This window comes from Diadema setosum, chromosome 8 (assembly GCF_964275005.1).
Source record: "Diadema setosum chromosome 8, eeDiaSeto1, whole genome shotgun sequence".
NCBI lineage: Eukaryota > Metazoa > Echinodermata > Echinoidea > Diadematoida > Diadematidae > Diadema > Diadema setosum.
The window spans coordinates 39,639,368-39,652,183 of record NC_092692.1 but is presented as its reverse complement, the minus strand read 5'-3'; the positions used below and the strand labels follow the sequence as shown (position 1 = coordinate 39,652,183).

The 12,816-nt window shown below is 38.6% G+C and overlaps 1 protein-coding gene across 1 annotated transcript; it reads left to right on the top strand.

The window, feature by feature from the left end:
• The first annotated feature begins 256 nt into the window (after window positions 1–256).
• Window positions 257–11,654, top strand: LOC140231995 (interferon-induced helicase C domain-containing protein 1-like). The gene is made up of 10 exons (XM_072312147.1): window positions 257–389; window positions 1,683–1,778; window positions 2,400–2,562; window positions 3,161–3,256; window positions 5,809–5,978; window positions 6,571–6,712; window positions 7,116–7,355; window positions 7,918–8,085; window positions 9,130–9,284; window positions 11,175–11,654. Exons 2-10 carry the CDS (start codon window positions 1,707–1,709, stop codon window positions 11,646–11,648), a joined length of 1,680 nt encoding a protein of 559 aa, XP_072168248.1. The 5' UTR covers window positions 257–389; window positions 1,683–1,706; the 3' UTR covers window positions 11,649–11,654.
• Window positions 11,655–12,816: the final 1,162 nt, after the last annotated feature.

Here is a 12,816-nt window from a genome sequence, read left to right as displayed (position 1 = left end):
AAGAAATATTGGATGAGAGATACAGATCAAAAATCTTCATTTTGGTCTCACCAAAGTGTGTGCTGCAGTGGAAAAACTTCCATGAAACTTTGTATATGTTGGTTGTAGGAATTTTCCAATGCATAAGTGGGAAACTTGGTGACTCATTTCTGTAGGTACCTCTTGTGCATCAGCAAAGTACTGTCTTCAGAAAGTACATAGACAAGGTAACGTACGTCTGTGGTGACCATGGGCTCTCTGCCTCCACTCGCCTGCCCCTGGCGGTGCTGCTGAAGGAGAACAGTGTGGTGGTGCTGACAGCCCAGATTCTGGTGGATGCGCTGGCTAAAGGTCAAGTCTTCTTAAAGGACATTGACCTCATCATCTTTGACGAGTGTCATGAAACCAAGGTAGTGTGTTAATGATGGGCAGCTGGAGAAGTGGCACTGCCCAGTAATCATATTGACATCAATCCTTCTTCAAACCAAAACATGGTTCTCAGAAGAGCCCAAAATTCATCACCTTCCACCATTTGAAGCGTGATTGCAATATATCAAAAGGGTCTACCAAGAAACTTAATTGTCTGGCTGACACAATTTGCCAGGATAATGAGGTGTTTATGAGTATTTTTAAAATCAAAAGTGTAGAATAAGTTTGGTTGTAGTGCACAACTTTTATTCATGAAGTGCCCTCCCCGTAGAGCAGTGAGTTGGTACATAAATGTTTAATATTCCTAGTATGTGATGAATGAATTGGGTCCTAGCTGTAGTATGGAATTGCATGCAGCAAACAATTAAGCTTCTGCATGCTTTATGATTCACTCTAGTGTGATGGATACTTCTATGGTGCAATATATTGTAATTGAATAGAAAACATCAAGTCGAAACCATGGGTATGCTCTGAGACAGCAATACTTCTGGTGTACTTTTGTGAGTAATATTTTTGCATTTTGTGGTCACCCAACTAAAAATGTGTTGTCACAACTTTATTTATGTCTTCATTTCAAAGTAATATTCAACAGTATTTCCAGGCATATGAGAATTATATTTTGTATTTAAGTCTTTGTGTTGATCTTTAAACATTCATTAGCCTGATTTCTTTGCTGGTTCTCACAAGTGCAATGAATGATGGACTTTTTGTCACACCAGAACAAGACCAGAATCATCTCTTCAATTTAAATTCATTTCAACCAGGAGATTCCATCAGTAGTGATTAGTGATCAGCCAACTGAAAAGCTGGAAAGGAAATTACAAAATCACTTCCTCTAATTTGCACATTGAAGCTGATATCATATTTGTGTGTGTGTGTTTGTGTGTGTGTGTGTGTGTGTGTGTGTGAAAACCATTGAATTTTGGAGTTTAAAAGTTCCATATTGCTTTCAGATTTCATTGATACTTTCATTTTCTTTGCTTGACGTTATATTCTTACAGTTTATATTGAATATGAAGTCAGAAATTTAAGATTTCTATTAAAACAATCTTACAAACATGCATCCACAAAGCCCTGTCATGATATCAACATTTTATGTTATTTTATGTTATTTTATGTTATTTTATGTGATACCCCCTGTGCATAAAACTGCCTTTTTTAATGAATGCTACACCATGTCATAATTTCTATAAGATTTTAATTTATTATTTCCCAACCTCCTTATGCATTGTTTTTTTTTTGTTTTTGTTTGTTTGTTTTTTTTTTTTTTGCAGAAAGACAGCCAGTACAACAAGGTAATGGAGAAGTACTTTGAGGTAAAGTGGACCTTGAAGAGAGACGGAGCAGCCGTTGCTGAGTCCCTCCCCCAAGTGAGTTTTGAATCTTTGGAAGTATATGAATCTTGATTTGGAAGATTTGTTAGTTGCCATTGTAATGCTACTTTACATTTTGTGTTTAGAGACATCTTATATATTAGCTAAAGAAAAGATTGCATCTTTGTAGGAATCCTATTATACATGTGCAGACATTTATATCTTATTCCCACATATTTCAGAAATTCACAAAGTCAGCCATTGCATTTGAAATCATTATAGGGACTTGAAGACTACACTACTTTATTTCCAATATCTCATTATATAAGAGCTTAGAAGTGGAATCAAGGTGTTAGCTTTGCCATAACCATCATGCACTGTTTGTTCATTCATCATGAAGAGTTGTTGCAACGTTTAACACCGCAATACTTTTTTTTTAGGTGAAATTTGTGTGATGTAAACTCAGCTCTGCTCATCAATATTTGCATGCCATTGTTGTGAATTGCCTTCTCTATCCTTTGCAAAGATTTTTTTTTCGTTTCTGAATGATGTACAAGTATGTTTCTTCACATGTAGATTTATTTAATGTATTTCACTTTTGAGTAACATTTGTTATGTTTATCTACATGCTGAAAGAGCAATTAAATCATGATATACATGAATCCTCCTTTTGCAAAGATCTTGGGAATGACTGCATCATTGGGGGTGGGACATGCACTCAAGAAAAACGAAGCATTGATGTACATGGTCAATATATGCGCCAACTTGGATGCAGTCAGGGTGTCCACAGTGAAGAGACACAAGAAGAGCCTGGCTGATGTCGAGAACAAACCCAAAGAAGGTAGGAAAGCAGTGACATAAACCAAACCTCTTGCAATTTAGTCTGAATGTTCAGTTTGGGGTGGCCAAAGTTTGTCATCCTGAAGTCACTCCACCCTCACTGTGGTTAATGCATGCAAATTTGACTGAAGTAAGAGGCTGCTGTAGGCTCTATGGTGTCTGTGAAGAGAAGATGTAGTGAATACTTACATACAAAATTTGCTCAATGTTTTAGTTGACTGTTATAAATGAAGTGAAACTTAATAGTTTTAGCAAAAAAAAAAAAAAAAACCCTAGGGGAATTCAAAAATTCCCAGAGTGATTACTGTTTTATATGCCAATTAGAAGAAGTGAATTAAGATTCCGTGGCCTCTTAGATATCCCTCTAATTCGGCCTCAAATCTTCGCTTATTTTCCATTTTTACATAAAATCAAGAAGAGGATGAAGATACGAAGCAATTCATTCGGGACTGATGAGTGACTTTTATGTTGATACAAGGCTGTGCAATTGTGTAATATACAACATATGATGTAAATGAAAATATCTTGCTTTGAAGTGTAAGCATGTAGGTGTTTCTCATAACTTTATTGTGTCCTTTCTTTTATTGTGTGCCTCCCAGATTGTCACACAGTCAAAGGACGAGAGAAAGATGCCTTTGGGGGAGAGATCCAAGATATCATGTTTAGAATCATCGTTTTGATCAATCAAACACCAGGTAAGTCAACCATGGCAACAACTACTACTCAGAGTAATTATCCCTGCGGGTCATTGTCCTGGGGTACCCATCCTAGGAGATAGTTGTCCTGGGGTACTTGTCTTGGGAGATAGTTGTCCTTGGAGATAGTTGTTTTGGAGGTACTTGTCCTAGGAGATAGTTGTCCTGGGGGTAATTGTCTGAATACCAGTTGAGATTATCTATATGAAGAAAACAAAAACATTCATTGCTACCACCAAAAAGGAAGATCAAAATTCCCCTATGAATAATGAGCTGTTATGGGCAGCTTGCTGTATAATATCTATTTCTCAAAGTGATTACTATACTGTGCAAGTGGAAATTTTCACGGTAACAAAATTTTCACTCATTTCACCCAACCAAAGTTAGCGTGAAAAATAAAAGCACACAAATATTTTTGCATGCCATACTGTATGTTCCAGTACTTAATATCTTAATTCTCAGTTCAAATTAAAAACATGGGAAATTCATCTTACCCAGCCGAGCGTGAAAAATTACTCACTCGAAAATATCTACTTTTACAGTATATTTGCAATTTTATTAATTCTCATTTGCAAGTGATGTGTTTTTGATACTCTGTGTGAAGCCATTTGACTATGATTCTGTACATGATGGAGCATTAATATTAGGGACCATATCATTAGGCCTACTTGGCCCATCAATACAAAACACCTGCAAATGTCTTAATGCATGAAATGCATTCAGAAAGCTAATTTTACAAGATTATTTATAGGCATTCATTTTTAATTTGATTTTTATTCTTATAATAAGTCACATTTCAAAGACAATCATTAGATATATTGACGTTGAATTCAAAGAGTTCTATGGTGCTGATGTGCTGATGTGTTCAGATGAGCATTATCATATAAGAATGTGATGTATCATTTGCATGAACTTTATCTTTATTAATCCAAATTGTGCATATTTCTTTTTAGTCTTCCTGTTGAATGTTGCACTTCATACAGGTTGGTATTTGCTGAAGTTAATTCATTATTATCTTTTGTTAATCATTTTTATGCCTCCGCCACGAAGTGGTGCCGGAGGCATTATGTTTTCGGGTTGTCCGTCCGTCCGCCCGTCTGTCCGTCCGTAATGAATTTTGTGGACAAGGTAACTATCAAAACCTGTTGAGGTATCCTAATGAAACTTGGCATGTATGTGTATTAGGGGGTGAAGTTGTGCCTATCAACTTATGGGTGCACATGCTCAAGGTCAAAGGTCAAAAGGTCAAGGTCAAATACATAAAATTTCACTATTTCTACCATATCTATTGAATGCCTGAAGATATTTTCTTGAAACCTAGTGTATACATGTATTACCCAATTAAGATTCTCTGGTGAAAGTTTGCGTCATGAGGTCAAAGGTCAAAGGTCAAAAGGTCAGGGTCAAATACATGAAATTTCACTATTTTCGCCATATCTATTGAATGCCTGAAGATATTTTCTTGAAACTTAGTATATAGATGTATTACCCAATTAAGATTCTCTGGTGAAAGTTTGGGTCATGAGGTCAAAGGTCAAAGGTCAAAAGGTCAAGTAAAAATATCAAAACTTCTTTTTTTTTCTCTGTGCCTTGGAAAATTGTTCAAGGTATCTTCATGGAACATAGTATATACATGTACTGACTGGAAGTGATTATCTAGAGAATGTAGGGTTCATGGGGTCAAAGGTCAGGGGTCAAAGGTCAGGGGTCAAAGGTCAGGGGTCAAAGGTCAAGTGCAACACTTCAAAATTTTACTATTTCCCTCATATTTATGCAATGCCAGCAGGGTTATTATTTTTTTTTACACTTGGTGTATGCATGTGTAACCTAATAGAAATTCTCTGGTAAGTTTTTTTTTTTCTTCTTTTTTTTGCCTCAAAGGTCAAAAGGTCAAAGATCAAGTGAAAGTGCTGAACTAACTTCCTCCATATCTCGAAGTGGCTCAAGTTATCTTGAAACTTAGTACATATTATGCATGTTCTACCTGAAAGTGATTATCTTATGAATTTTAGGGTCAAGGGCCAGATGAAAATGGTAACAATTTACTATTCAATTCAGAAATTGCACTTTTTCTCCACACCTGTACCTTGAAAATTACTCAATGCCTAAATGTATGAATGGGTCAAAGTCAAGTTAAAGTCCTTAAATCCCTAGATACATGCTCTCCTATTCATCCAATTAAACCTAGGTCAAGGAAGGTGAACATTCAACACATTTGTGACAAACTTGTCATTTCAATATTTTGCCAATTTTGTGAAAATGTAATCACACATTGTCCACATGTACTATCTAGACCTATTGGGAAAATCATGCATTATGGCGGAGGCATACCAGTCGCCAAAGCGACATTTCTAGTTTGAAGTTTGTAGCTGTGTTTTTTTTTTCTATGTGTCATGTAAAAGACCATGAAAGACAAGTTTATGTGAACAAGAAATCATGGCGAATTGTGTGAAGAGAACTTTTAGCTTTGAAGGTTGTAATCCTGCGATATTATTGGCAATTTTTTCCCCATTATAATGGGATCCTTTTCCTTTGTAAAATTCTGACTTTAGGATGTGAACTCTTCAACGGCACCGTGAGCACACTCTCAAAACTCCGAAGCAGCTCCCACGCCTGCGAGAACTTCAACCACATGCTGTGTAGGCTGAACGGACAGATCTCAGAGCAAGCCAAAGATAGCAATCGACACCGCAGACTCAAAACTTGCACAGAGTATCTCAAGGTATGCTTCAGTATTTCAACGTTGGTGTCTATACATCCCCATGATACAATTTAATTGAGAATGCATTATGTCTTTGACTTTTTGATGAAAACATGAATGATTTGTTTGTGCCTCATGGAAAAACTTGTAAGGAATTTGATCTGATGCTGATCAAATCGAGCTCACAAAATACCACTTTGCATTTAGGACTATCTCACAAAGTGTGCCACAAACTTTCCACAAGTCTGTCATTTCACCGCTGAAGAATTCAGCCGTATATGATAGGATGAATCTTTGACCAGCGTCTGCCATTTTCATATTCACAGTTTTGTTTGTCAAGAGATTGGATAACATTAACCGTCAACATATTTTCACTTTTTGTAGCATAATGAAAGATCACTTGACTTACCTCTTTCAGAAAGCAGGAGAACAAAATCAACCTTAACATATGTCAATAACAAGTCGATGGCATTTGTACTTTTCACTCGATCCACATTTATATTTAGGCTCCAGTAACCTGTAAAGATGTCAGACATGGCACTTACAAAATATATTCAGCAATGTTTGACAATTACATTGAATCAATTTGCACTTGTTATATTTTTACTGGCAGGAGTACAGCACTGCTCTGTCCATACACGAAACGGCGCGAACCATAGACGCTCTACTCTACCTTCAGAATTTCATCAAGAAAGAGGAGGAAAAGGAACCCAATCTGACCGATATTGACCGCAAGCTGATCAGGCTATTCAGGGGTCAGTGTCATTATCATGGCTCCATAAAATGATTTCAGTTACATTAAGCTAGTCAAAAAGAAAATGGCATTGTTTTTATCATTAGTTTGGAATAAAATTCAAATTGATGATACTTGGAGTTGTTTTGCTGTCATACATAACTTAATTTGAATGGATTTGAATTAAGTATAATTAGAATGTTTTCTAGTAAATGAAATCTGATTAACGCCAAATAAATAATGATATGCATTATTAGATCAATAAAATACATGTGAATATATTCATTATTTCTTTGTTTACCATAGGTTTTGTTTTCTTCTGTGAAGCTTTGTTAAGTATTCCCTTATGGTGAACTAGAAAATTGATTCCCTATTTAGAAAAGCTAAAGGTATCACAGAAATTTTCTCTGTTGCCTTTGTTACAGAGAGAGAGGTGAAGCTTGAGGAACTCAGCAAGAGTGAAGAGAGCAAGAACCCTGGTCTTATAAAGCTCCAGGAGCTCCTACAAGAAGCTTGTCTCTCCCTGGAGGGGGGCCTGGCCAACTTCCGTGGGATTCTTTTCACTCAGACCATTGCCTCCACCAACGCGCTCAAGGCCTGGACTATGGACACGCCAGGGTTGCAGGATTTCAATGCCGAGGCGGTGGTGGGCTCCAGAAACCCAGGTGGGAAAAGAATTTTTGTAGTGCACTGGACCCAAAGAGCTCATTTTGAGTAGGTACTAGAGTTCAATATTCGTCATACGTCCTGTATACGTGTGATTGCATGGAGAGATGAGATGTGCCATATAGGCTTTCAATACCCCTCATGCTAACATGATAGCATACAAGCAACCAAGGAGCAGCCAAATCAAGAGTGCATACTTGTGTAAAAGTTCAAAAAGTTCAAATATGCCCTGTAAGAATGCTACTTTATTAGCACATAGAGCACACATATATATGCACCAATCACCAGCCCGCTGGAGGGGATGGGGCCATGACATCATAGCAGTATGTCGTGCAAACGCCGTGCACTGAAAATCGAAATGGGTGATGACACCTTGGATGTGATGAGTTAAATTGACTGCAGCAATATGGAACTACTAGTACTCTAGCTTGTACGAGAAAAACAGCCACGTCCACCCAACCGAAAAGTCCCTAATAAAACAGCTAGATACAGCCTGATTAATTCTGCACTTTATTCAAATTACTTTTTTTTTTTTGCATTACATTGTCTCGTGTCCAACAGGAATGAGTTTGCGTCACCAAGCCGAAATCCTCGACAGGTTCCGCCATGGAGAACACAAGCTGCTCATTGCAACATCCGTTGTGCAGCAAGGCATCGACGTGCCAGCCTGCAACTTTGTGTTCCGCTACAACTACATCAGTGATGCTGTAGGACGCATTCAGGCCAGAGGTATGAACGAAGATCTGAGTTACCCCATCAAGTTCTGGGGGAATTTTGTCTTGGAAATTATCATCTTGTCTTCATTAAAGAAGAATACTACTGTCATGTGGATTGAATGAATGCAACAATGTTAGTAGAACATATCAGTGAAGTTTGAGGAAAATTGGACATTCCATTGAAAAGTTACAAATTTTTCAAGTTTCGGCAGTGCCATGGCTGGATGAGAAGACTGCAACAGTTTGTGAAGTCACTGCAGATCAACAATATAAAGAGAATTCAACGTATTTCATTTATTTACTTTTTGTTGCATGATGAAGGCATCTTGAAGAAAGCAGACAGAATGATAATGTCAGTCCAGAGAATGTGTACTTCCCCCCCCCCCCAAAAAAAAAATGGTGGAATTCTCTTTATATATTTTTTGTATTGTTGTCCAGGTGACATAAAAAACTGTAGCTTTTAGCCAGCGATGGCAGCACCTGAACTTTATTACTGAAGTCTCAACTTTTGGACAGATTGAGCAGTTCTCTTCAAACTTCACCGATGTGTTGAATTTGAGAAATTTTAAGCAAAACATTGAGCGGCCACAGATACACAAAGAAATTGTGTCAATTCCTCTAAATGCTTCAGGGAATGTATGTAAACTTGTTGTAAATGTCTTTTTTTTTTTTCAATGATTCAACAGCTAGCTGACTTGTAGTCCATCTATTAGTTTTCAGCTTGAATTAACGACCTCAGAACCAGACAACCATACAGCATGGTGATCATGACTTTTCCCCTTCACTGTCCCCATTTTCTGGGGTAATTATCAACCCTTAATCAATCAGAGATGCCTCCATTCTAGATTAAGATTGCTTTGAGCAAAAGCTAAAAAACATATTTGTTTGGGTTAAGCTTGGAGCTACCCTTATAAGATCTTTTTGCACCTTTATGTTGATATGCCTACTTTTGTCTGAGTTGTAAAGTTCTTCGAAACTTTAGTACAGGTATTATATCAATGACTTTTATCACTGACATTATTATCACCACCATTATCATCAAATGTCATGTCCCCAGGACGCACCCGGGCCCCGGGAGGTCGATTTGAGCTGGTGGTCCACCAAGAGAGAGGTCTGGAGAAGAAGGACCAACTTGGTAAACAGCAGGAGAAAGTGATGAGGGAAGCAACGGAGGAGCTCAGTGAACTCCCGGAGGAGATGCTCAGTGAGAAGGTGAGTGGTAAGGTGACGTCTGTCCGTCACAGTTGTACTATGATGCAGAAAACTTTCATCAGTTCAGGGGCGGATCCAGCTTTTTTCCAAGGAGGGGGTTTAAAGGGCTGAGCTGGGTATTGCAAGGGAGTGTAGCGACTGAGCCCGAGCGAGCAAAGCGAGTGGGGGTGAGGGTGTGGGAGGGGGTACCCCCATCTACAGTAGGGAGATTTTTCCATTTTTAGGGTTGCCAGCTTGCGATTTTAAGCATACTTGCATGTTCTATTTTTTCTCTTTTTTTTGCCCAAATATTTTTTTTTTTTTTTGGGTGGGGGGGGGGGGTGATGCAGCCCCACCCACGCCCCAAGCGCACTGGAACACTTCTGTTTTGTTTTGTTTTGTTTTTTTTTTTTTTGGGGGGGGGCAAAATCTCGACGGGGGGCATATTCATGTGATGGTGTGAGATCCTCGGCAAGGGTGTGGGAGGGGGATACCCCCCTTCCACGGTAGGGACTTTTTAAAAAAGCGGAGTACAAAAGTCGCGTTTATAAAGCATTTACATTTTCAGTTTTGAAATTGACATCTTTTAAACAAGAAAAGTGCCTTATTGTTAATTTTGGTCTTGAAATAACTGATTAATTATTTGTTGTTTGTTTGTGTGTTCTTTCTTTTTTTTTTTTTACTTGGCAGCCCAAGAGGGGGGTTTAAACCCCCTACCCCCCGTAGATCCGCCACTGCAGTTGAAGAGATCATACAATAATAGGGGCGGATCCAGGAATTCCGAAAAGGGGGGGGGGGGGCGCCAAAAATATTTCTGATGCAACTTGCAGGTTTTATCAGTTGACAAGCAAAAAAACAAAAACACATGCTTCAGCGCTCAAGTTTTCCATTCCTCGACTTGCGGGATTCATCAGCTGACAAGTAAAATAAGAAAGACTTCAGTGCAATTTTCTGCTGCCGCTACAGTCGGCTGACAAAGATGGTTTCTTCGAAAATTAAAGGGGGTGGGTGCCCACGCCCCCTTTCATTTTTTTTCTTTTGTTTAAAAAAGAATTAAGGCGCCACGCCTGGAGCGCTCCCCTCTGGAGCCACTTATGAATAAGAGATTCAGACTTCTACCAACCATTGGTAATTTGCTGGCTAGCTTTTGTCCTCTCCTGTGGACTACTTCAAGCCAAAGTGGATACACCGTTTTTTCAGCACTGCCTGCTTTTTGCTTGATCATTGGAACAAAGATTGGTGATAAATTGTATCCGGAATCCCTATTGAGCGTTGGCTTAATTCTTACGATCCAGATGGACTCTTTCACTTTTCTTGGCCAAAATGCAAGCAGGCAGTAATTTGGCAGAAGCCTGAATCTCCTATTGTAGATGTTATGCCTTCAGTAAATATCCCCCCTCCCCCCCCCCCCCCCCACCTCCATAACCCTATAGCCGAGGTTATTATGAATCATTTACCAGAACATGATTGTTTTCTCTAAATTCTGGTAATTATGCTAATTTATGCATCTTATCTTTTTTTTTTCTGCATCAGATTTTAAGGTCTAAATGAAATCCCTGAAAATAAAGCTTCAAATGAACTAATTTTTCATCTAGATATTCTTTGCAGCACTACAAACAAATTTACGTAAACTAATTGCTGTGTCCAAGTGAATTTCTGATATATTGTTTATTTCATTCCTTATGTAATTTCCTTTTTTTGAATCTTATATTTATTCAGGGTTTTTTCGTGATGTTTTTCATCTAGAATAGTTGATAATAATCAAAAGGGATGTAACCTAAGACAAGCAAGGAAAAAAAATTCATCTGACAACACTGATCCCTGTGACACATGTAAGAATAAAGGGATATGTTATGTTATGTAAGAACTGACTAATAGCACTGGAGGTTATAACTGTCTCATCTCTTTCAGATCACAACCATCCAAAGAAGACAACAGATACAATCTCGCTACTACGGGCTACCTTCAGGCCAGAAATCTGTGGATCTTATGAACCATGAGTTCCGCTGCCAGAAGTGCCGGGTTCTCGTCTGTCGGTCAAGCGACATCAGGGTGATACCAGGTGGTCATCACGTCGTCATTGCCCCTGAATTCCTGGCCAAGAAAGTGGTCAGACCTTCCAGTGACCACCAATCACCTGAAACGAGGGAATGGGCAAAAATGAAGAAGAGCGAGCGGGAGCTAGCGTGCAAAGATTGTCACATCAAGTGGGGTAGCGTTCTGAAGTTCCGAGAAGATTTCATCCTCGCCATCTCGGTGAAGTATTTCCTTGTGACACGCAACAACAGCAAGTCCAAGCGCTACCTGAAGTGGAGTTCACTGCCCTTCACCTTTGAGGAGGCATCACTTGAAGATGTCGCCCGCCCAGAAGAGTATATCTACTGAGTGGGTCACCCCCATTCTCTTGCATATCATTTGGAGAAGATGTACATTCTATCTCTTTGATTCCTTTGCAATTGGAATAGCAGAGAATGGAGATAAACATATTGTCGTGCAGTGGCGGATCCAGGGAGGAGCGCACCGGGCGCATGCCTCCCCCCCCCCTTCATTTTGTTTTGAGACAAAAGAAACTGAAAGAACAAAATTGGGAAAGGGGTGTGTGCGCCTCCCCCTTTAATATTGTAAAGGCGCCCCCTCTTCATGGAATTCCTGGATCCGCCCCTGTTGTGGTACAACACCTCAATCTCCACAGCACCGTACTGATGGTGCAATTTACCACCGGCCAGTCTCTCTAGTGCTCTAAAGTCTTTCTCATTCTTTCCTTCTTTTCCCATCAGCAAAAAAAAAAACAAAAAAACAAAAACAAAAACAAAACAAAACAAAACAAAGCAGAACAACAGCAATAATCTTACAAATCATCATCTACTTTTTCAAGCAGTGTGTCTGTAGATGATTTCTTGACACTCCTAAGTGCAACTATTGTTCAAGTACAATTTCTGTAAAATGTCTGTTGTATTGTTCCATGATCAAAACAACACAGAATTAGTAATCTGATATTCCTCATATTTCATTGAAAATGAATGAAGGGATTTTGTAGATCTTAAGAATGCATGCAACCAGGACTTTAGACAGATATATTTTCTTGTACATTTGTTTCACAAATTAGTTTATTTGACCTGAATATATTTCTACTTGCAAATATATGAGTTTGTTAAGTCTGCAATCTCAAGAGAGCCAAACTAGTTTGTGTACATACTCAATTGTAACTTTTCATCTAATCAAGATTTCAGAAACCTATGCACTGAGATATACTATCCATGTAATCGAGATGTTGATTCCTATGCAATTACAAAACTTAGAATGTCAGAATTGTGTAGGTTTGAAAGTAAGCAGCTGGTGAACAACCTTGAAAGGTGTGTGACCTGAATGCGGAAAGTATACATGCAACTTAGCTTGGAACAATTTTGGAAGTGGAACACTGATGTTACAACTTCTGCAAGCTAAACTCTTCTCATATACGCTAGTGGAACATGGTGTCTGAGTGGATAAAAAATTGAAAAATGGTTCCGCAAGCAAATTATTTTGTAGTGGAAAGGAAGACCCAGGAGAATAA